The sequence below is a fragment of the Lycium barbarum genome, chromosome 1 (assembly GCF_019175385.1).
Source record: "Lycium barbarum isolate Lr01 chromosome 1, ASM1917538v2, whole genome shotgun sequence".
NCBI lineage: Eukaryota > Viridiplantae > Streptophyta > Magnoliopsida > Solanales > Solanaceae > Lycium > Lycium barbarum.
Genome location: NC_083337.1, coordinates 124,941,236 through 124,967,390, shown reverse-complemented (window position 1 = coordinate 124,967,390; position 26,155 = coordinate 124,941,236). Strand labels below are relative to the sequence as shown.

The 26,155-nt window shown below is 37.5% G+C and overlaps 1 protein-coding gene across 2 annotated transcripts; it reads left to right on the top strand.

Annotated features, from left to right (window-relative positions):
* LOC132637422 (GABA transporter 1-like) lies at positions 1-25,405 on the top strand. Of its 2 annotated transcripts, none has more exons than XM_060354515.1 (7): positions 1-251; positions 693-923; positions 1,738-1,835; positions 2,320-2,506; positions 2,592-2,722; positions 24,093-24,308; positions 24,411-25,405. In XM_060354515.1, exons 1-7 carry the CDS (start codon positions 131-133, stop codon positions 24,789-24,791), a joined length of 1,365 nt encoding a protein of 454 aa, XP_060210498.1. In that variant the 5' UTR covers positions 1-130; the 3' UTR covers positions 24,792-25,405. The 2 variants fall into 2 exon arrangements, with proteins under 2 accessions (XP_060210498.1, XP_060210495.1); XM_060354512.1 differs by having other exon boundaries at positions 7-251; positions 24,093-24,326; positions 24,411-25,401.
* Positions 25,406-26,155: the final 750 nt, after the last annotated feature.

The window sequence follows — 26,155 nt, the reverse complement described above, 5'->3', positions numbered from 1 at the left end:
AAGCTACTAGCTCTTAAGTCTCTTGACAACTGACTTCCCACTTTTAAGGTATTTAAACATTAATCTCATGTCCAAGCTGATACACTAACTCTCGAATTTCACTCACACAAACTAGCACGAATACTCAAAGATGGCTGTAGTCATCCCAGGATCATATGCTGAAAAGTCCCCCATAGATGCTGAAAATGGTGTCAACGATATTGGTCCGAAAGAGCTTGACGCCGGCGTCCTTTTCGTCCTAAAATCCCAAGGTGAATATGTGTTCCATTTTATACTGCACTCTTTTCTTTTTTTTACACTACTATTTAAAAAAGATTGTCATATCTATATTGGGAAACTCTTTTAACTTTATTTTACCTTACACACATGGTCTTATTCCAACTATAGAAATGTCATTATGACATGTTTCATATCACAAAGTTATAAAAATTCTTTTGTTATATGCCGGATATCTTCTTCTTCTTCTTCTCTCTTTTTTTTTTTTTTTTTTTTTACATTCCATGTGCAGTCAAACATCGTAATATAAAATGAAACAGAGCTAGAGTGAGGAACCTGATCATAAATAAAAAGTGTTAATTTCCATATAAGTATAACTTGATTTTGCTATCAAATATGCGTAGAATTTCCGTATCATATATGATGGATCGGAGTTGGATGTTTAATCTGATATAGTATTTGAATGGTATTGGTAGGGTCATGGTTGCACTGTGGATACCATTTGACAACGGCGATAGTGGCGCCGGCGCTGCTGAGTTTGCCGTTTACTTTCACGTTGTTAGGATGGATAGGGGGAATGATATGCCTGAGCACAGCAGGGATGGTTACTTTCTATTCCTACAATCTTTTGTGTTTAGTATTAGAGCACCATGCTCTGCTTGGAAAGCGCCAGCGTCGTTTCAGAGATATGGCTCATGATATTTTAGGTTCGATGTATTTCTCTGCTTATTTCAGAACTTACAACTAAACATTTATACTAACAATGTGTTTCGTGATTTTTTCACAATCAAGACTTCAAAATGATTTTCACAAGACTCCTTTTTCTTGATCTTTTATTTCATGTAAGAGGTGAATTTAGGTGAAGACATAGGATTTTAAGTTCTTTAAATTTTCTCCTAACATGCCTTAAATCACACATTAACGATTGAGTACTTTGAATGAGATGAGAATTGGAGTTAGGATTTTGAGTTTTTAGTTTTTGGATTCGGTAGAAAAGTCAGAATAAGTGCATTTGTAAATACAAATATAACATTTAAGCAAAATCACTGAATCCACCCCCGAATGGATCTCAATTTAATGTGAAAATGATATTGAGAGAGATACGTATATATGACTAGTCAACTTGAAATGGAGGCAAGGTTGACTAATTAAAGACTCAGCATAATTCGTACCCGTTCCTTAGAAAGAAACTTACTGTATATTTTATAATTCAAGATTATGATCAAATGTTCTTAATACTTAACCAATATCAAACCTTTATATGCTTGAGCGCATATAATGCAAACCGTATTCAACTTTAATCTTTCAGAATACTGAGAGATCTATTAATCTTCTAAAATATCTGCAGCTTGTATGTTTTTCCTACGTTGTGGGAGAAAAAACACAACTCAAGAAAGAAACGCACCTTCGAATTCTGATAGAGAAAGAGATTTTTGTCATTCCTTTATTCATTCATATAGTACTAGTACATTAAGATACCAAGGTTCATTTTTTATTTCTTTGCGTCTGAAAATGGAGCAGGGCCAGGATGGGGCCGGGATTTCGTGGGTCCACTCCAACTAGGCATATGTTATGGCGCAGTCATTGCAACAGCTCTTCTTGGTGGGCAGAGTCTCAAGGTCAGTCTACAAAGTAGTCTTATGGACATCAAAATTCTTATCCAAGAAAAGAAAAAGCTTTAGGATTTACTTGTTTATTTATTTCTTCAATTTTACCTTATAGTTTAACTGACCTTAATATTTTTTCTCTGGCATGATTGTGGATAGTGAAGAATCATATATATCTGCCCAATTAGATTAGGATCGAGCTTCCTTGTTGTTTGCATTTTTTGACGATTAATAAATTTTTGGTAAAATTAATGTTGTTGATTGGGAAAGTTTTTTCTATTATTCTCGTTGTACTTCTCGTTTGGTTAAAGTTCTAAGTAAGCGATGAATTAATAATAATAATAATAATTACAAACAAAAAAAATAAATCACTAGACGATCATTTCAGCTCATGGTTTTATCGATTATTCTTGTATTACTTGTTGTATGAAGTTCTAAATGATAGGCGAAATAGATTAATTTGTTGTAAATCATGACTATTATTTTTTCCCTTCAGTTCATTTACTTGTTGAGTGCACCAAACGGAAGCATGCAGCTCTACCAATTTATCATTATGTTTGGAGGGCTAACACTGGTGATGACACAACTTCCATCCTTCCACTCCCTAAGGCATATTAATCTTGTCTCCTTGATTCTCTGTCTTGCTTATTGTGCTTTCACAACCGCAGGATCCATAGACATTGGTAATTAATTCAATCTCTTAGTTAAAACCTACAATTAAAGTTCCCTAATTGGTAAATCTAATTCTTAATTGATCATTTCTTGTAGGATATTCCAATAAAGCACCAAGAAGGGATTATTCTATTACTGGAGTTGGTATTAATCGCATATTCGGAGTCTTTAATGCTATTTCTATCATTGCTACCACCTACGGAAATGGAATCATTCCCGAAATACAGGTTCCCTTTTATTTACATTCTTATTCAAAATAATTTCTCTCAGTGTTTAAATAAGGTTTTATACGCTAATATCAATAGGGAAGGGGTCCAAAACACTCTTTCTACTACGGCTGGCAAAATGGTTAAAAAACATGTAACTATTTGATTCGACCCGGTAGATATGGGTTGGATAACTGAATATTTAAAAATGAATCAAATAGGGATATTACCCATATTATCCCCTAAAAAATGAATATTTATATGGACAAAATGAATATCCATATTATCAAATACATTTTATCTGTTTGTTATTTTTCATGAGTTCTTGCTTTCCAAGAATTTAAGCTTATTTTAGCTTTTAGCATATTTTTTCACCTGAATATTCTTTAAGCCATGGATAATATTGATATCCATATTATCCTTCGGTTAACTGATCAGTTCTTGTCCATCTTAAATTTGGCTGGGTCGGATAAAACGGCCGCCCGTTTTCCGCTCCTACTTTCTGCTATATGTAAATAATAATCTTCATTTATATTTGGTTATACTTTGAGAGCATTTGTGCCTATGTATTTGTCCTTGAGCCTGATGAACTCCAACTTGAAGTATATGAAAGCTTAATTTTATAAATCATAATCAAAGGTAGAGGGGTGAAATTTGAACCTTTTTTTTTGAAGTATATTGACATGTGGAATTCCCTCCGTCCATTTTAAAGTCAAGGCGACTACGAGACAATTTGGTAATGACAAGGGCATGAGTAGCCTCAAAATACAATAAAAGGTAAAATTAAAATATTTCATATAAATATTTCTAATTATTTCACATAAAATGTAGTGCTTCTTACTCAGACGTACCACCCAGTCAAACTTTTAAGCATATGTACTGCCCAGTTAAACTTTTTGCAATTCATATAGCCCCGTAGTTTACATCCTTATAGCCAGTGGCGGAGCCAGGATTTCCGCTGATGGGGTTCAACATATAAAAAAATAAACATATAAAGAAGCCTAAGGGGTTTCGACGTCTACTATATATATGTATAAAATTATTTTAACCTTGTAAAAATAGTATTTTTTTTTCTGCCACCCTCGGCTCTATGTCGCTCCGCCACTGCTTGTAGCCTGTGAAGCTTAAGCCGGGCACACTTTACAACTTTGGGAGAAGACACAAGTACCCCCCTAAACTATACTTGAAGTTCAAGGGACACACCTTTCCTTTACAGGAGTCTTATTACCTCCTGAACTATTTTAAAGTGTAATAAACGTTACCCTAAGTGCTGACGTGGTATAGAAAACCAAACTCTTGGTAGGTTGTGAAATATACGCATTGCCACGTCTAATTTGGCTTATTTTTTGAAAAAATTTATTTCATTTTCCATTTTGATTTATTTTTAATTTCAAAAATATAAGGAAAGTATCACTTTGTATTTAGAAAAATGAAAAGGACAATTGTTATTGTTCTTGTATGAACTTGAAAAAGAATTGAAGTGTTGAGAGAATATGAAGGTTGTTGAAGATTTGAAATTAGGATTCAAGTGCTAAACTCGTTCTAAATTCTTAGTTGTTGTTGCGAAAGAATTTTGAATCCACCATTGTTAAACCTTAAAAAGACTTGAAGAAAAAAAAATGGGTTTGTCTAAATTCTTGTTTGTTGGCCAAATTGATTATTAGGGTTTGGTGATGATATTGTTGTGAAGTTATAGTTGAAATTTGAGCTTGATTGATGCGGATTTAGTTGAGGTTTTTGTTGAATTTCAAGACCCAAAATCAAATTTGGAGCTCCAAATGGGAGATAAAATGGGGATGGAGAGTCATTGTGTTTGGACGAATAGCTCTTAAAAATCCGCTTTGGGACTGACACGTGGTCAATTCGTATAGGTTAGAGCCCTTTTTTACGCTCCTAAGCTCTTGAAGGAGGTGTTTTCACATCCTTGTCCACGTTAGCACATAACGTGAAAAGAAATAAAAAAAAAAAAGGTTTAGGGGGGTAATAGGACCCCGGTAATGATAAAGTGTATCTTTGGAACTTTGGATAAAGTTCACGGATACTTGTGCCTATGACATCATCATATGACATCACTCTTCCCCCATTTATTTTATTTTTTTCCCGATATCTTTTCTTCAACTGCTCATTTCAAGTTGAATATAAATAATTTGTTCATCTTTACAAGCTTAATATACAATCAAACATACATAAATATATTTTATATACACTTCATGCTTTATATTCTCTTTGAGAAGGTAATTATCATAACTATGTAGAGGGTATGCATAGATTTACAAGTCATAAATATATAAATACTATATAATGATTATACACAATTATATACATACGTGTCCTTATTTTTCCGATCAACATTATCATCCTTTCAAGGTTCCTTTAACATGTTTTTTAACTTCAACTTATCCACACAATAAAAGAAAGAAAAAGTAGGAAGAGAAGAACACAACAACAGATAACATGTCAAATTTCTCCGCCCAACTGCACCTCACGTCACCCCACCTTACACCCTGTATAATTATTATATAATCAATGTATATTCTGTGTAAAACATTATGTATAATTGTCTATATACATAAATATACATGTCTATACACTAAATATATAGAATATATACATAACTATACATAGTGAAAGTGCAAGAGGGGGGGGGGGGGGGGGTGAATTGTTAAAACTTTTCGCTCTGTTAGTCGACTAGGTTAAACCAGTAGTCGACTACCTACTCAGTGAATATTAAGGTAAGGTGCAGAAAATAAATGACACACGTATTTTATACTAGTTCAGATTCAATGTGAATCCTAGTCCAGTCCCCTTGGGTTGCAAAGGTGATCTCTGCAGCTCTTTTATAAGATTTGGTACAATAAAGGTTTTGAATGAAGTTCCTACGTCTACACTCAAAACACTCTTATTCTTTTTTATACAAGGCCTCACAAACTATAACTCTCCTTTCTCTCTTGTTACACTATGAATCACTCATACTAACAATGTTTGTTTGAAAGTAAAGCAGAGCAATGGAGGTAATGAGACAATTGCATGAGTCTTGCGTTTGTGAAGCAACCTTTTTATAGTGTTTTAGGCTCTTCACGCAAAGAGTTCAACCCAAGGGATTTGATCCTTGGAAATGGAATCAGAGATCCTATTTCCAAGAATAAGGCTGAGCTGTTGCTGCTTTCCTTGTGCGTCGAGACAGCAGCAGATTTCTTACAGCTCATGAGATATGCCTTTGATACTTTTCCTTTTAGAAACGATTTGATGCTGCCGAAATATTTCCTCTCTATTGTGCAGATGTGTTTTCCTTTTCTTGAAAGATATGCAGCTGAAGATTACAGCTGTTTGCCCTAACCACGTTTGGGCTAGGAAGCCATTTGTCAAGTGAGCCCAGCTCGTTGGGGCTGTTCTGTGGGCTTCCAATTTGTTGGGGCTGTTTTGTGGACTCACATATATTCCTTATGTGATTTAATTACTATACCTGCACAAGTAAAATTGTCATCATAAAAACTTGACACTAACAATCTCCCCCTTTTTGAGAATGACAATTTTAGACAAAGTGTAGTCAACTTCCCTGTAACGGATGCTCCCCCTGAATAGGTGGAGGCTCCCCCTGACTAGTCGAATAGTCTTTGTAGGCTCCCCCTGAGCAGTTGACTGTCATTCTCCCCCTTTGGCATCACTCAAAAAACAACACAACAAGGCAAAGGCAGAGGCAAAGAACCAGCAAATAACACAACAAAACAGGCAAAATCAAAGGACAAATAGCAAACAAAGCAACTAGCAGCACTGCTAAGCACAAGTTCCACAAAAATATTGTTTAAACAGTTAAAAAGAACTAAAAACTATTCTTGACGGCAGAAGACTGGACTACGAAGAAAGTAGGATAATGTATTCACAATAGCATTCTTCATGTCCGTCAGCAGGGTAGTAAGACGTTCAGGCATAGCAACAACACTAGCTTGAAGCTTGGTGGACAATTTGACCGCTTCCTTAATAACAGCATCCAGTTTTAGCCTCAGCTTAGAGACATCAGCATCTGTTTCCTTAGTCACATCACGAATCTTCTCTACTTGAAACAATGTGGATGCCATTAAGTCTTTGATGGACTCAATTTTTCATCCATAGCAGAAAGTTTGGCGAGAAGTTCTTCATAGCATTCAGTGGAGATAGCAGAGGGATCTGATTTTTTCCCTTTGGTGGAGGAACCAGGTTGAGATGCCTCATATGTTAGGATTTAAATCCCAAATCCGACCTTTGTAAGCAGGTTCCCAGGAAAGATTGGAGGGTCACAGCTGGACCACTTAAATACCAACCTCCTTAGACAGAACCTACTTACGCCGTGATGTAAGCGAAGAATAAATAGCACACACAGATTTATAGTGGTTCACCCTCAATGTGAGAGCTACGTCCATGTTGCTGCTGCAGATCTTATTAAAGAAGAAATATTACAAGTGTTTACAACACTCAACCTCACAACCCCAATCCCAATTACACTCAAGAATTTACCAAGAAAATTCTCTCAAAGACCTTCTCTTACTTAGGCCTTTCACTAAGAGTATTTCTCTTAGATTTTTCTCTCTCTTTGGGATGTGTTTAGCAAATGATCTTGATGATGTCTTACAAATGAACCATAAGCTACCTATTTATAGGAATGAATTTCCTATGATGAGGTAAGCGCTTACATCACGACTAAGATGAGGTAAGCGCTTACATCACGTCTAAGATAAGGTAAGCGCTTACATCACGTCTAAGATGAGGTAAGCGCTTACATCACGACTAAGATGAGGTAAGCGCTTACATCACGACTATGTGAGACCCAACAAATCTCCCACTTGAAGACTAATTTTAATTTGTCTTCACACTTTGATCGATGCAGCAGCTCTTTCCTAGTTTCATACTTCGTGCAGGCCAACTGAAGCTGAACATTGCTTCAGTTTGTCTATCGTCACTGCCTTTGTCAGCATGTCTGCTAGATTCTGACTCCCTGCGATCTTCTCAAGCACTAACGCTCCATCTTCCAAAGCTGATCTAATGAAATGGTACCGGAGTTGTATGTGCTTTGTTCGAGCATGGTAGACCGGGTTCTTTGCCAAATGAATGGCACTTTGGCTATCACAATATAGCACACTTCCCTCGTGGTCCTGATCCAATTCCCGCAGAAAAGATTGTAGCCACATCATTTCCTTTGTGGCCTCCGTCACAGCAACGTACTCAGCCTCACAACTAGAGAGAGCTACTATCTTTTGCAACTTGGAAACCCAAGAGATTGCAGTACCTCCGAATGTGTAAACATACCCGGATGTGCTCTTTCTGCTATCAATATCACCACCGTTGTCAGCATCAACATACCCTTGCAATCATGTTTTTGATTTTTGGAAATACAGAGCTGAACTCGAGCTGCCTTTCAGATATCTGAATATCCACTTCACAGCCTCCCAGTGTTGCTTTCCCGGATTGCTCATAAATCGGCTGACAACTCCCACTGCATGTGCAATGTCTGGCCTTGTACATATCATTACATACATAAGACTACCGATTGCAGATGCATAAGGTATCTTGTCTATCTGCTTCTTCTCATCCTCGGTTGTCGGCGACTGATCCTTTGACAACCGAAAGTGTCCAGCCAAGGGAGTGTTGATTGGCTTGGCATCATGCATGTTAAACCTTTTGATAACTTTCCTCACATATTCTTCTTGTGAGAGTTTGATGCCCTCCTTGCTTCGGTTGATTCTCATCCCAAGGATTTGCTTTGCAGCTCCCAAATCCTTCATTGCAAACTCTTCAGATAACCCTTTTTTTAACCGATCAATCTCCTGTAGGTTTGCTCCTACGATTAGCATGTCGTCGACATAGAGTAGCAGTATCATGTACGAGTCTTCAAATTTCTTGAAGTAACAACAGTGATCTGCCTCGCACCTTGAAAAATCAGCTTTCTTCATAAAGCTGTCAAACTTTAAATACCACTGTCTTGGAGCCTGTTTTAGTCCGTACAGACTCTTTTGAAGTTTGCACACCAGGTTCTCCTTTCCTTTGACTTTGAATCCCTCCGGCTGTCGCATGTAGATTTCCTCGTCTAGATCACCGTGAAGAAATGCAGTTTTCACGTCCATCTGTTGCAGATGTAGATTTTCCTTTGCTACCAGTCCAAGAACAGTTTTTATAGTCACCATCTTGACTACGGGAGAGAAGATCTCTATATAGTCGATGCCTTCTTTCTGTTGAAATCCCTTTGCAACCAGCCTTGCTTTATAACGCTTGCTTCCATTGGTTCTTCCTTTATCCGATAAACCCATTTGTTTTGCAATGCCTTCTTATCCTTTGGCAACTCGGCTAACTCCCATGTATGATTTGCCGATAGTGAATCCATCTCATCTTTCATTGCCAGCTCCCACTTAGTCGATTCATCGACTTGCATTGCTTCTTCATAACATTCCGGCTCCCCTCTATCAGTGAGTAGAATGTAGTTGAGGGATGGAGAGTACCTGTGAATCGGCTTCCTGATTCTGGATGATCTACGCAGTTCTGTGATTGGCGTCTGTTGATTTGTTTCAGAATCAGCACTTTCATTAGCACCTTCTCGGATTGTTTGTTCCTCTGCCTCGGCTGTACCTGGTTGCGGCTCAGGTGTCGGAAAGTCCCTCAAATCGACTATTTCCGATTCCTTGTCCTGAAATTCTGAATTTTTTTGCAACTTATCTTTGTACAACACCTCTTCGTTGAAGACAACATTCCTGCTTCGGATGATCTTCCGATTTTGTTCATCCCAAAATCGGTAACCAAGCTCGGTGTCACCATAGCCAATAAAGTAACACTTCTTTGATTTTGGATCAATCTTGCTTCTAGCTGTATCATCATTATGAACATATGATAAGCAGCCGAACACTTTCAGAAATGAAAGATTTACCTTCTTGCCACTCCAGACTTCTTCTGGAATTCTGAAATCCAAGGGAACTGACGGTCCTCGGTTAATTAAGAAGGCCGCGGTATTGACTGCATCTGCCCAGAATGTCTTGGGCAGTCCAGAGTGTATTCTCATACTCCGAGCACGCTCGTTCAACGTTCGGTTCATTCTTTCGGCTATTCCATTTTGTTGCGGCGTTCCAGGAATAGTCTTCATCATCTTGATCCCATTATCGGCACAGTACCGTTTGAAATCACCATCAGTGTATTCTCCGCCGTTGTCGGACCTCAAACACTTCAACTTGAGGTTTGTTTCATTCTCAACCATGGCTTTCCATCTTTTGAATACACTAAACACATCGGATTTATTTTTCATAAAGTAAACCCATACCTTCCTGGTTGAATCATCAATGAAGGTCACATAGTAGTGTGATCCTCCAAGAGAGGGGACAGTGGTAGGTCCCCACACGTCTGTGTGCACCAATTCCAGCTTCTCGACCTTCAACTCCCTGCCTGCATTTGAGAAGCTTACTCGCTTTTGTTTTCCGAGAATGCAGCTCTCACACGTATGAAGGTCCATCGTCTTCAGCTCCGGAATTAAACCATTTGTCACCAACAGCTTCATCCCCTTCTGGCTGATATGCCCCAGCCGACAATGCCACAAATCTGTCTTCTTTGTGTTGTCAACCACAGCAACAGTATCACGACAGCTAGCCGTCATGTAGAGAGTGTCAATCTTCTTTCCTCGGCCAACTACCATAGCACCTTTCGCCACCTTCCAAGACCCATTACCAAAGTTGAGATCATATCCCTCATCATCAAGCTGACCTACTGAGATCAGGTTTCGCATCAGCTTTGGAACATGTCTAACTTTTGTAATCTTCCACGAGGATCCATTTGACATCTTCAAATTAATGTCTCCCGTGCCAACAACGTCTAGCGGCTCTCCATCGGCTAAATAAACTTTGCCGAGATTCCCAGCCACATAGTTTGTCATTATATCATGATGTGGGGTGGTATGAAAGGACGCTCCTGAGTCAAGCACCCAAGAGTCTATCGGGCTGTCAACCGATAGCAACAACGCATCGCCAATGTCTTCCGTAGCAGCGTTGATTCCAGCCCCCTTGTTGTCCTCCTTCTTTGGCGCCCTGCAGTTCTTCTTGAAGTGACCTGGTTTTCCACAGTTCCAACAATCAAATGTTCGTCCTGGTCTGGATTGACCCCTGCCATTCCTTGACTTCGATCTGCCCCTATTTCGGTTGTAGTTTTTGTCATAATTTCTGCTTCTGTTTTCAACATTAAAAGCAGAACTCGTCGATGCCTCTCCAGAATCTGTCCTGCGCACCTCCTCAGCAAGGATACGATCCCTAACATCGTTGAACTTTAGTTTGTCACTGCCGACAGAATTACTAACCGCTGCTCTCATTGGCTCCCAGCTATTTGGTAGGGATGCCAACAAAATTAGAGCTTGCACTTCATCATCGAAGTCAATTTTTACCGATGACAATTGATTTACAATGGTATTGAATTCATTTACGTGTGCAGCAACATGAGCATTTTCCATCATCGTTAGATGAAATAGTTTCTTCATGAGAAATACCTTATTATTTGCCGAAGGTTTCTCATACATGTCAGACAATACCTTCATCATATCTGCGGTGGTCTTCTCCTTTGCCACGTTGTGAGCAACGTTCTTCGACAGCGTCAGCCGAATGACTCCCAGAATTTGTCTGTCGAGGAGATTCCAATCTGCTTGCTTCATCTCCTCTGGTTTCGGACTCAGAGGTTCATGAAGCTTTCTGCCATATAAATAATCTTCAATTTGCATTCTCCAGAACGCAAAATCTGTACCATCGAATTTACCGATGTCGTGCGTCGTACCATCTTCGCCTCCCATCGTTTCTAAATCACAACACAACCTGTTGCTCTGATACCAGTTGTTAGGATTTAAATCCCAAATCCGACCTTTGTAAGCAGGTTCCCAGGAAAGATTGGAGGGTCACAACTGGACCACTTAAATACCAACCTCCTTAGACAGAACCTACTTACGCCGTGATGTAAGCGAAGAATAAATAGCACACACAGATTTATAGTGGTTCACCCTCAATGTGAGAGCTACGTCCACGTTGCTGCTGCAGATCTTATTAAAGAAGAAATATTACAAGTGTTTACAACACTCAACCTCACAACCCCAATCCTCATAGACATCCTTTAACAGCCAGGAATCATTGCTCAAAACATATCCCATGCTACCAAACACCCTAGAGTTGTAGTATTGCTTAACTGGAGTGATGGGATAGTCGACTAAGTCGATTTTGTGGACTTCGAGTATGCGGGAGATAAGCATACCATATGGGAGACTAGAGGGATTTGAGGCACACTCAATCATTTAATTGATAACAATGGAGGACAAATTAATTTTTTTCTTGGACAGAAGGCAAAATGCAAAAATAGCATCACGCTGGGAGATAGTAGAATAGGACCCAGCACGAGGAACAATGGTAGTCGCAACCATATGAGCAAGCACACAAGCCTCAAACGAGATATTGGATGGACCAATTTGAGCAGGAACAGAGGTGGAATTTGAGAGGGTTTTTTTAACATCGTCAAAAGACACTTCAAGAGATTCAGGCCAAAATGTTTTGGGTAATTCCGAAAAACCAGAGCAGGTGCAACCAAAAATAGAGTCAAGAACAGAGCAATTTAGCACAATATGAGTGCCAAGAACTAATGTTTCAAGCTCATTAGCTTTAGAAGACCTAAGATTGGCATAGAACATGCAAACAGGAATTTCATAGACATGAGGAGGGGTTTTAAAAAAGTTTTCCCATCCTTGATAGACAAATAATTGTTTAACCTTACAACTTAGAGAGAACATAAGGTCAAGATCGACATTCCTACCAGAAACGATGGTTTTGTCTTCAAGAGACGAGAACAGTGCCTGATGATGGTCATCCCAAAATTTCTTCCGAAGATCAAGAGGTTTATCACAGATTGTTTTAAGTTTCTTGGAGGAGGTGGAGCATGTAGCCTCAGAAAGGGCTCGCTTACCAAGATTACATATGGGAACTGAGTCGGAGTCGTCAGAGGAAGCAGGGACATTGGAGATGACGGGGTCATGAGGAGGAGAGGGAAAATGCTTACCCATTTCCTGGAGCCTTGAGCTTTGACGGGTGGAGGGAGTAGGTGTTTTCGCGTTTTTCGCCATTGAAGAGATGGGAAGATGAACGGAAGGTTTGGAAGAGAAAGGTGAGGAGAAAGGTGAAAAGGGTTTATGGGGATACGGGTAAGAGGTTTTATGGAAAAGCAAAAGGTTTTATGGAAAAGGTAAAAAGTAAATATGGGAAGATGGGAATGTCATAAATTTGATGGGAATATAATTTATGGCAAAGATTTGAGTAGCTGAAAATCTTGGGACGGTTTGTTAAGAATTTAGACAGATTTATCAATAATTCCCAAAGAGCTTCTTAGCATGCAGAAACGTTCCTCATGAAGGGGTTTAGTAAAAATATCAGCTAGCTGGTTTTCAGTGTTAACAAAAACTATTTCAAAATCTCCCTGAGCAACATGATTTCTGATAAAATGATGCTTAATATCTATATGCTTGGCCCTAGAATGATGCACAGGATTTTTAGATAGACAGATAGCACTCGAATTATCATAGAAAATTTTTACAGGTTTAAAAAACAGGTCATAATCACTTAGTTGATAAGACATCCAAATTAGCTGTGTGCAGCATTGGCCAACAGCTATATATTCAGCCTCAGTAGCAGATAAAGAGACTGATCCCTGTTTTTTGCTATTCCAGGAAATAAGAGATTTTCCTAGAAGCTGGCAAGTACCACTGGTACTTTTTCTATCATCTTTATCACCTGCAAAATCTGCATCTGAAAAACCTTCAAGCGTAAAATCAGTGGTGTTAGGATACCATAAACCATAGTTAGTTGTTCCATGAAGATATCTAATGATACGTTTAATGGCAGTAAGATGAGATTCCTTTGGAGCAGCTTGGAATCTAGCACACCTGCACACACTGAACATAATATCTGGTCGACTAGCAGTTAAATAAAGCAATGATCCAATTATACCGCGATACTTGGTTTCATCAACAGGTTTTCCTTGTTCATCCTTATCAAGAGAGCAAGTAGGACTCATTGGAGTTCCCATAGCTTTTGAGTCAAACATCCCAAATTTTTGGACGAGTTCTTTAGCATACTTAGCTTGACATATAAATATTCCAGTGTCAGTTTGATGGGTTTGTAGTCCCAAGAAGAATTTTTCCAAAAATAATATCATCAACATATATTTGTATGATAAGATTTCCTAAGGAAAATCGTTTAATGAAAAGAGTTGTATCGATCTTTCCTCGAAAAAATCCATGGCTTACCAAGAAGGAGCTTAAGCGATCATACCATGCCCCAGGTGCTTGTTTAAGACCATATAAAGCTTTACTTAATTTAAAAACGTGATAAGGAAATTTTAAGTTTTTAAAACCTGGCGGCTGTTTGACGTATACCTCTTCTTCAATAAACCCATTTAAGAAAGCGCTTTTGATATCCATTTGAAAAAGTTTGAATTTTTTAAAAGAAGCATATGCAAGCAAAATTCTTATGGATTCCAACCTGGCAACAGGAGCAAAAGTTTCATCATAGTCAACACCTTCCTGTTGTGAATATCCTTGAACAACGAGTCGGGCTTTGTTTCTAACTACTTCTCCAACCTCATTTAGCTTGTTTCTGTATACCCATTTTGTGCCAATGATTGAAGCATTCTCAGGTTTGGGAACTATATTCCACACTTTGTTCTTTTCAAATTGATCAAGTTCCTCTTCCATAGCCTTGACCCAGTATTCATCTTTTAAGGCATCACCAACTTTCTTTGGTTCGCATTGAGAAATAAGAGCAAGATTTACATTATTTTTAGTAGATGCTCTAGTTTTCCTCCCTTCATGGATGTGTCCAATAACAAATTTCTTTGGATAGTCAGGTTCACTTCTCCATTCGTTTGGAACTGCTCCAATAGTAACATCAGTCGACTGAGGTTCATCAGAAGTCGACTCACAGGGTGCCTTTTCTTCAGTGGGTTTTGTAACCACTGCAGTAAGTATTTGACTGTCTTCTTCATCTGCAATTTTCCTTTTCTCGGCCAGGTTATTAGTATCATCAAATACAACATGAATAGACTCTTCAATAGATAAAGTACGTTTGTTATAAATTCTATAAGATCTACTAGTAAGAGAGTAACCAAGAAATATACCTTCATCACTTCGAGGATCAAACTTGCCAAGATTTTCTTTCCCATTATTGTGAACAAAACACTTACATCCAAAAGGATGAAAGTAGCTAATATTTGGTTTCTTACCCGTCCATAGCTCATACAGAGTTTTCTTAAGAATTGGTCTAATTAGGCATCTATTCAAAATATGACACGCTGTACTTACCGCTTCTGCCCCAAAAGTGATGTGGTAGGCTTGTTTCTATGATCATTGTTCTTGCCATATCTTGAAGGGTTCTGTTCTTTCGTTCAACTACACCATTTTGTTGCGGAGACCGAGGTGAGGAAAAATTGTGTGTGTATCCTTGATCATTACAGAATTCCTCAAAAGCTTTATTTTCAAATTCTCCTCCATGATCACTTCTAATGGAAGTGATGTAATATCCCTTCTCACGCTGAATTTTCTCACAAAAAAAACTTAAATTTTTTTAAAGTATCATCTTTATGAGCAAGAAATATTACCCAAGTAAAACGAGAGAAGTCATCTATTATAACAAATGCGTACCTTTTTCCTCCAATGCTAGCAGTTCTAGTAGGACCGACTAAATCCATATGAAGTAATTGCAGGGGTTTTGATGTAGACACAATATCTTTAGAACTAAAGGAGTTTCTAGTTTGTTTACCTTTTTGACACGAATCGCATAAGTGATCTTTTGTGTAGTTGAGTTTTGGCAATCCTATTACAAGATCATGTCTTGCTAGTTTTTCAATTAATCGCTTACTAGCATGCCTAAGCTTCTTGTGCCACATCCACAGATCTTCTCCCATTGATGCCAGGAATATATGACCTTTAGGATTTTTGATAGAGTCCAGAGTGTACACATTTTTAATTCTGCTTCCGGGAAGATTCTTTGTTCCAGAGGAGTCTTCTATGACACAACCTGATTTACTAAATCTTATCTCAAGATCTGAATCGCATAGCTGACTTACACTTAACAAGTTATACTTAAGTCCCTTCACCAACCAAACATTTGAAATGTCACAGGAATTATTGAAAGCAATAGTACCAATACCAATTACCGTTCCAGTTGAATTGTCTCCAAAAGTTACCAATCCTCCATCAAAGTCAGCGACTGATTTGAATAGATTTTTGTCGCCTGTCATATGTCTTGAACACGCACTGTCTAGATACCATTTTCCCTTTTTCTTTTTCTTGTGGTGTTCCTGCAAGACAAAATTTTTATTCTTGTTTAGGTACCCAAGAGTTCTTGGGTCCTTGATGGTTAGTTTCAAAATATTTGATTTTCTTGGGTTTCCATATCCAACCAGGTGCAGTTGAAAAATGAAATCTACAGTTATAATAGTTATGCCCAAGTTTTCCACAGCAAAAACACGTTTGAAAAGATTTTCTTTCCACAATATAGGAATCGGCTGAACTATGCATTCCAGATTTCCTTTCAGTTCCTTTAAGAGTTCTAGTTGACTTATCAGTGTTCACATAGCCAGTTTTCTTTCCTTCAAGAATGCCAGTTATTTGCACAACCTTTTTCCCAGTGAACTTGTGTGTATAAGTTGATTGGTTTGACTTGGCATGGTTATGGTTGGAAGGTTTTAATAAGATATCTAATCTAGATTGTAGATTGTAGACTTCATTTTGGATTGAATTTTTTTCTTTTTCACAAATTTCTAATCTTGATTCCCATTCTTTTTTCTCTCTTTTCAGTTTTCTATATTCATCAAAGACATTATTTAGATCTATAAGAGTTTGATCTAATAATTCTTGAGTTTCTTCACATTTAGCACAGGAATGAGATCTTACCTTGCTGCCTTCTTCGAGAGCCATGAAACATATATTTTCACCTTCTTCAGATTCTTCATCTGAGATCTCATCTTCACTCCAACTGCTGAAAGCTCTTTGTTTTTGATAGCCTCTGGTTGGTTTCTTTCTTATCTCAGGGCATTCAGACGCAATATGGCCATATTTTCCACATTCATAACATTTTCCATCATTCTTTTGCTGTCCAGTGGGGGTCTTGCCTTTTCTAAAGTTTGAGCTTCCTTTTCTGTTACTTCTTGATCTTCTCATGGCTTCTATCACATGCCTCGAAATCATAGCTACTTCTTCTTCTTTAAAATCATCATCAGATTCTTCAACTTGAGCCTTGAATGCGACCACTTTCTTCTTTTCGTCCTTCTGGTATCTTTGGATATGATTCTTTTCAAAAGCTATAAGATTTCCTCTTAATTCATCATAAGTGAACTTATCCAGATTTCCGTCTTCAAGAACAATGGCTTTGGTTTCCCAAGTCTTTGGCAGACTCCTAACAAGCTTTCTAACTTGTTGTGAGTTGGTATAAGTTACTCCAAGCGATTTGAGTTCTCCAATAATCTTGCTAAATCTTGTGAACATTGATTCGATGTTCTCATCATCTTTCATCATGAAGGCTTCATAGTCGTGTCTTAGAACATCAATTTTTGTTTCTCTTACTTTTGATGTTCCTTCATAAGTGACCTCAAGTTTATCCCACATTTCCTTGGCAGTATCACAGTTTGAAATTTTTGCATACTCTTCTCCACTCACTGCACAGTAGAGCAAGGCTATTGCCCTTGCATTTATTTGTAGAGTCTCTTGTTGTTCTTTAGTAATGTCGTGTGACTCTAGATCAATTGCTGAAACTTCTGCATCTTCTTTGTTTTCAGTGTCCGCTCTGGGAATGGGTTTAGGTCCTTTTTTAATCACGACCCAGGCTTGATAATCAGTTGATTGCACGAATATTTTAAACCTTTCCTTCCAGTGGCCATAATGTTCTCCATTAAAGTATGGTGGTCTTGTTGTGGAGTGCCCATCTTGCAATATTGCTCCAGGAATCTGATATCCAGCCATTTGATCTTTTCTCACGTGCGGTTAAGCACTGAAGGTGAGACCTCGCTCTGATACCAATTGAAAGTGCAAGAGGGGGGGTGAATTGTTAAAACTTTTCGCTCTGTTATTCGACTAGGTTAAACCAGTAGTCGACTACCTACTCAGTGAATATTAAGGTAAGGTGCAGAAAATAAATGACACACGTATTTTATACTGGTTCAGATTCAATGTGAATCCTAGTCCAGTCCCCTTGGGTTGCAAGGGTGATCTCTGCAGCTCTTTTATAAGATTTGGTACAATAAAGGTTTTGAATGAAGTTCCTACGTCTACACTCAAAACACTCTTATTATTTTTGATACAAGGCCTCACAAACTATAACTCTCCTTTCTCTCTTGTTACACTATGAATCACTCAGACTAACAATGTTTGTTTGAATGTAAAGCAGAGCAATGGAGGTAATGAGACAATTGCATGAGTCTTGCGTTTGTGAAGCAGCCCTTTTATAGTGTTTTAGGCTCTTCACGCAGAGAGTTCAACCCAAGGGATTTGATCCTTGGAAATGGAATCAGAGATCCTATTTCCAAGAATAAGGTTGAGTTGTTGCTGCTTTCCTTGTGCGTCGAGGCAGCAACAGATTTCTTACAGCTCATGAGATATGCCTTTGATACTTTTCCTTCTAGAAACGATTTGATGCTGCCGAAATATTTCCTCTCTATTGTGCAGATGTGTTTTCCTTTTCTTGAAAGATATGCGGCTGAAGATTACAGCTGTTTGCCCTAACCACGTTTGGGCTAGGAAGCCATTTGTCAAGTGAGCCCAGCTCGTTGGGGCTGTTCTGTGGGCTTCCAATTTGTTGGGGCTGTTTTATGGGCTCACATATATTCCTTATGTGATTTAATTACTATACCTGCACAAGTAAAATTGTCATCATAAAAACTTGACACTAACACATAGGATATACACAAATATACACCACCAAATTTCTACACATGCGTCGCCACGCCATCACCATAAAATCACCATAACCATCGGTTATTCTGCCATAATAATACAAAAGCACCATATCAATAAAATAAAATAAAAAACAGAGGGAAGAAAAAGAAAGAAAACTACCACTGCGGTGATTAATGTCGAATCTTCAACTTAACAACACTTCAAATTCAATTCCTCAATAGCAACAACCACTGTTCTCGAATTCCAAGCCATGAATCTAGAATTTCATATCAAAGTTTACAAGTCCAAGTTGGTATCTCAATCAAGTCTTCAAGTTGTAAGAGGAATAAAACTAAAAAAGGCAAAGGAACACATAAATGAGAAAGCTTGAAGAAAACAATGAGGAATAAAGATAACAATAGATGGGAGAGGAGGAAAAACAAAAGGGAAATCTGCTAAACAACGCAAATGAGAGAGAAAGAAAGAATGGAGAGAGAAAAAGAAAACGATGGAGAGAGAAAAAGGATTTCCTCGGAAAGGTCTTCTTCACTTTTGAATGTGGTGTGTCAGATTGATTTGACCTTCTGTGAATAGAAGATTTAAAAATTAAATTTGGATAAATGGATAAAAAACTTTTACCTTTTATGTACAATTTGAGTTAATTCGGGTAATAATAAAGGAGTTAGGTTAAGATATTAGTGTTATGAAAAGTCCAGCTAGTAAATAGAAGTCCTATTTTTTAGTCGTGTCCTAGTCTTTAGGAGTATAGTTTACGTGGGTTGTTTCCTAGTCTTAGGAGTAAGTTTGGTGAGTAGTTCCTAGTTTTTTTGCTAATTCTGTAGTTGCAGAGTACTAATATATTCGAAAAGAGAAAAACTCTTCTTCTTAAGTTTTTATGTGATTTTCTACTTTCTTTGTGAACTGATGATGGTATCAGAGCCAGAGATCCTGGAGTGAAAAAAATTAGCAGTAGCTAAACCTCTCCTCTCCTTTCTGTATTACTCATGGCATTAGAAAGTAATTTTGTGCAACCATGTTAATGGAGAATTTTCTTTGTTCAAAGGAGTATTGGCCATTTGTTAAATCTGGTGATGGAGCACCAACAACAAGGGAAACTCTATTTGATGCTCAAAAAACAGAGTTCGAAGCAAGCAAACTTAAACATTCGAAGGCGAAAAATTATCTCTTTCAGGCTATCGATCATCCCATCCTAGAAACTATTCTTTGCAAAGAAATTTCATGGGATATTTGGGATTCCATGAAGAAAAAGTATCAAGGCTCCGCCAGAGTGAAGCGTGCACAGCTTCAAGCCTTGAAAAGGGACTTCGAGATTTTGTTGTTGAAAGAAGGAGAATCTGTCACTAGCTATTGTACTAGAACTGTGGAAATATGCAACAAGATGTGGTTCCATGGCGAGAATATGAACGATGTCACAATTATTGAAAAGACACTGCGCTCCCTAACACCGAAGTATGATTATGACGCTTGCTCTATTGAGGAGTCAAGAGACATAGATGCTCTATCACTTGACGAATTGCAAAGCTACTTGCTGGTGCATGAGCAGAAGATGAATCGCATTTCAACTTCAAAGGAGCAGGCTTTGAAGGCTTCTACTAATACTCATTTCTCAAATTTTAGAGGAAGGGTTAGAGGTAGAGGAAGAGGAAGAGGAGATTGAGGAAATATATATGAAGGCAACAAAGATGGCAGTAGGAATTTCAGAGCCAATGATGACCATAGTAAAGGCAGAGGAAGGAATTTTGACACATCCAAAGTAGGATGCTATCGATGTCATAAATTTGGTCATTATAAGTCTAGATGTTATATTAGGTTGTCTATTGACAAGGACAAGAAGTTAAATTTTGCTGAAAATAAAGAAGTTGAGACATTGTTGATGGCAATCCAAGTAGAGAAGAAATCCGAGCAAGACATTTAGTATTTGGATATGGGCTGCAATAATCACATGTGTGGAAGTAAGTCATCGTTTTCTAAATTAAATGAAGAATTTCGTTCAGCACTTAGTTTTGGTGATTCTTCAACTATGAGTGCAAGGGTGATATTCAAATTAGAATCAAGAATGGTTTTGATGAAACAATCTCAAATGTGCTATATGTTCCTCCTTTGAGAAGCAATCTGCTAAGTGTTGGTCAATTACAAGAAAAAGGATATGTTATAATTATTGAGAAAGGTGCATGTGAGATTTATAATCCTACTAGATGAGCTATCGCTGTTGGGAAATGAGTTCAAACAGGTTGTTGCCGCTGAAGATGGAGAATATCCAACCTTGTTTGAAAGCAGAAGTAAAAGATCTGTCATGGTTGTGACATTTTAGATATGGTCATTTGGGTTTTGGTGGATTAAAAGTTCTCCAACAAAAAAGTATGGTGATAGCTCTTCCTGAAATTACATTTCCTTCACAAGTGTGTCAGGAATGTGTTGTTGGCAAACAACATTGTTCTCCATTTTACAAAATGAAAATCGTGGAGAGCAAAGGATGTTTTGGAGCTGATACATTCAGACATTTGTGGCCCAATCAAACCAGCTTCTAGTGGAGGTAAACAATACTTTATTACATTACTGATGATTTTTCCCGAAAAACTTGGGTTTATTTTTACATGAAAAATCGGAGGCTTTTAAAGCTTTTAAAAGCTTCAAGGTTCATGTAGAAAATGAGATGGGAAAGATAATAAAAGACTTTTCGGACAGATCATGGTGGCGAGTAATATTCTAAAATTTTTGAAGATTTTTGTGAATCTAATGGCATTAGAAAACAGCTCACAACAGCTTATGCACCGCAGTAAAAAAGTTTATCAGAGAGGAAAATAGAACCCTCCTCAATATGGTTCGAAGTTGGGTAGCAAAAGGAAGAACGAAAAAAGTTTTTGGCCAGAAGTGATAAATTGGAGCATACACGTCTTGAATAGAAGCCGTACATTTTCTGTTAAAAACATGATTCCAAAGGAGGCTTGGAGTGGAAGAAGGTCCGCTGTAGATCACTTTAGAATTTTTGGTCGCATTGCTTATGCACATGTCCCAGATGAGAAAAAGAAGAAGCTCAATGATAAAAGTGAAAATTGTGTCTTTCTTGGTGTTTGTGAAACATCTCAGGCATATAATTTATTTAATCCATAAACAAAGAAGATTGTGATAAGTCGAGATGTTATTTTTGATGAAGAAAATACTTGGGATTGGGATATGTAGTCGTCTACCCCAATCCTGTTTGTGAATGAATTCGAAGAAGGGCCTTAATACCCGACAATTCAGAGAATTATGCTCCAACAACTGCTGAAATTACACCAACAGCCGCTGCAACTACACCAACAGCTGCTGCAATTATACCAACAACTACTGAAAATTTTCCATCAGCTTTGGAAGAAACTAATGCAGCAGCTCAGTCACTTCAACGTACTCGCAAAAGGCGTGTATGGATGTCGGACTATGAAGTAACATGAATTGATGTAAATGATGAAGCAATTACTCATTTTGCATCCTACGGCTTTTTGAGAGTGCCGTTAGAGAAGAAAAATGGAGAAAGGCAATTAATGCTGAAGTTATTAAAAGGAATGATACTTGCATGAGAGCTTATTGATATTCTTCAGAAATAAAAAATCATTGGTGTCAAGTGGGTCTACAAGACGAAACTGAAGAAAAATGGTGAAATTGACAGGTAATAAGAGGCGATTGGTGGCTAAGGGATACAAGTAGGAGGACTGTGTAGACTACACTGAAGTTTTTGCTCCAGTTACAAGGCATGACATGAACAAAATGGTAATTGCATTGGCAGCGCAAAATTCATGGCCTATCTTCCAGTTGGATGTTAAATCAGCTTTCTTACACGGATACTTGGAGGAAGAGGTATTCATCGAACAACCCCCTGATTATGCTAAGGCTGGAAATGAGCAAAATGTATATCGATTAAAGAAGGACCTTTATGGACTAAAACAAGCCCCGCAAGCTTGGTATAGTCACATTGAGGCTTATTTTCTGAAAATGGGTTTTCAAAAGTGTTACATATGAGCATACACGTTTTGTGAAGATTGGGGATGATGTTAAAGTGCTTATTGTATACTTATATGTTGATGATTTTATATATAATGGGAATGATAGTGCCATGTTTGCTGAATTCAAGAAGTCTATGATGGATAAATTCGAGATGTCTGATCTTGGTGAGATGCATTACTTTCCTGGTTTAGAACTGGTGCAATTTGATGAGGGATATTTATTTTCCAAAAGAAGTATGTGAGAGAAATTTTAGACAGATTCAAGATGCTGAACTGCAATCCCACGGTCCCCACCAACACACCAGTTGAGCTTGGCTATAAACTAAACAAAGTTGGGAGAGGAACGAAGGTGGATAGCACGCTTTACAAGCAAATTGTGTGTAGTTTAATGTAACTAACTGCCACAAAGCCTGACATGTATGCAGTAAGTCTTGTTCGTAGATATATGGAGAGCCCAACCGAGATACATTTGTTAGCTACGAAGAGAATTCTTCGCTACTTACAATGAACCAATGATTTTGGCATTTTCTACAAGAAGGGGAAAAAGTCAAGTTTGATTGGCTTTACGGACAGAGACTATGCAGGAGATCAAGACGACAGAAAGAGAAATTCGGGTTATGTTTTTATGCTAGGCATTGGGGCTGTTTCGTGTGCTTGTCAAGCTGTTTGGTTGAGAAGAATTCTTGAAGAACTACAATTCAAACAAGAAAGAGCAACTACAGTTTTCCGCGACGACAACCATCAAGCTATCAAAAAATCTTGTGCTACATGGAAGAAGCAAGCACATTGATGGGTGATATTATTTTGTGCGAGATCTCAACGATGAAGGAACAATAGAGTTGGAATATTGGCCAAGTGAAGACCAACTGCGGATATCTTTACCAAACCTCTCAGGTTGTTTCCTTTCCAAAATCTGAGGAGTTTTGATTGGAATTGACACTATGGAAGAGTTCAAGAAGCTGAAGTAAAACAGAAGCTTGAGAGCTTTCAGTTTTGTGGGAGGGTGTTAGTGTTATAAGGGTCCTGTTAGTAAATGAAAGTTCTGCTAGTAAATGAAAGTCCAGCTAGTAAATAGAAGTCTTATTTTCTAGTCATGTCCTAGTCTTTAGGAGAATAGTTTACGTGAGTTGTTTCCTAGTCTTTAGCAGTAAGTTTGGTGAGTAGTTCCTAGTCTTTTGCTCAAAATTGTTGAGTTGTTTGCCTATATAATTATGCAGTTGCAGAGTACTAATGTATCAGAAAAGAGAGCAGTTTTTCTTCTTACCTTTTTATGTGAATTTTCTATTTCCTTTGTGAACTGACATAAAATTGGTAAACTAGATTGGCTTAAGCGTATTGGGCCGTAATTTTCTCTAAAATGTAACAAGCATGGCTTGTAGCCCAGAACTGTAAAAACACGTTATTGGAACTTAGCCTATAAAGTTGTTTATGCCGTGTACAACTTAAATTATTAAAACAAACTCCTTTATAGCGAATTACTTTCCTTTTTGGGCAGGCCACAATAGCACCTCCAACAACAGGGAAAATGTTCAAGGGGCTATTATTGTGTTACAGTGTAGTGATATCAACATTTTTCAGCGTTGCGATTTCTGGATATTGGGCTTTTGGAAACCAAGCTCAAGCATCAGTGCTCCAAAATTTCATGTCAGATAGGACGCCTTTGCTGCCTAAATGGTTCCTCTTGATGACTTATATCTTCACATTTGTCCAAGTATCAGCTGTTAACTTAGTAACGATCGATATTCTCTTTTCTTTTCAAAATTAGTACGTCTTTATTAACTAATGTTGCTAATATATATAAAAAATCTTGCAGACATACTCACAACCAATAAATGTAATACTAGAAAGGAGATTTGCAGATCCAAAGAAAGGCGAATTCTCAATCCGCAATGTGGTTCCCCGGTTAATAACTCGGTCTCTATCGGTGATCATTGCGACAACTTTGGCTGCCATGCTACCATTTTTTGGAGATATCATGGCATTGTTTGGTGCATTTGGTTGCATTCCTCTTGATTTCATTTTGCCAATGGTCTTCTACAATGTCACATTCAAGCCTTCAAGAAAGAGCATAATTTTCTGGGGAAATACCATAATTGCTGTAATTTCTACCATTTTGTCTTTGGTTGGGGCTGTAGCATCAGTGCGGCAAATTGTCATTGACGCCAAGACATATCATCTGTTTGCTAATATGTGATGGGAGTTAGCAGTGTTAGCCAAAATGTAAAGGGCTTCCACTAAAAGTTGAAGACCAAAAAATGTAGTATTATTAATGATAGTGCGGATATGAATACATTGGATGTCCATTTAGTATTTCTATATATCCTTATTTTATACTACGAACCTTTTAAAATGTACATGTATAGTCTACTTAGTTCTTGTGACTATTAGGATGAAATTTATAGGAAGAACCTTTTAGAATTTGTACCTATTATGAAGGTGTCTCGAAGAACCTATAATTAAATAATTTTTTTGTCACATTAAGAAATCGCATTACAGATAGCCAAGGCAATTAGTAAGCGATCAGAACTTTCGAGTTATAATAAAATTAGAAGCAAATAAAAATCCACATTAACTTGTTAAAATCACATAGGAAGAACAAACAGTTTAAAAAAAAAAACAAAAGAAAAACAAGGCTGAACGGAAAACAATGCAAGAGGAAAAAGAAAATAAAGGAGTCTGGTACCATACCCAGGGGCGGATCCACCCTTTCGGGTTGGGGTGGCATGGCACCCCCTCGATTAATAATTTTTTTATATATTTATGTTGTAATTTGCTTAAATTAGGTTAAATATTTGATCCTGCAGCCCCCAGTTGTAAATTAGATAAATGTGCCACGACTGGTAGACACAAGTTTGAATGTATCTTGAACATTTTTTGACTCCCATTTTTCTTTGCGCTTTGTACTTCCTTTGTACCAGTAATTCCCTTTTCGGCCCTCCCAATTTTCTATTTATTTTTTTATTATTTATATTGCTTCCTCTTTTCTATTATTTTATCTGCGATCTCTAGCGAGAACACACAAATAGAAACTTCAAAATCCCTTAAATTAAGCATTTCTCTTAATCTCAAATTTGTGAGTATTTAAATCGAAAAACTTGGGTCTCAATGGGAATTTTGGATTGAGATCAAACTTCATTTTTATTATTTTTTATAATTTCTTTGTTTATTACTCACTCCGTTCATGTTTACCTGTCTATATTTGACTTGGGACACTCTTAATAAGCAATAAATAAAATGAGAAATGAATTGGAGTACTTAATAATAAGGGTAAAATAGGTATAAAATGGTAAATTATGTCTTGGTTTTTCAAACTATATAACCTACAAGTAAAAGTGGATATATATTTTTACTATAATGGACAAATAAAAATGAACGGAGGGAGTGTATAATAAAAATTTATGCTATTCTTGTTAAAATCAATTTAAATCACTTTACTACTTAAATTGCGATGAAAATTTCGTAAGCACTGCTTAGAAAAAACATGAAATTTATGATTTATTTTTGAGAACTTGTAGTTTATCTAATTCTACATTTACTTATGGGGTGTATTTACCTATT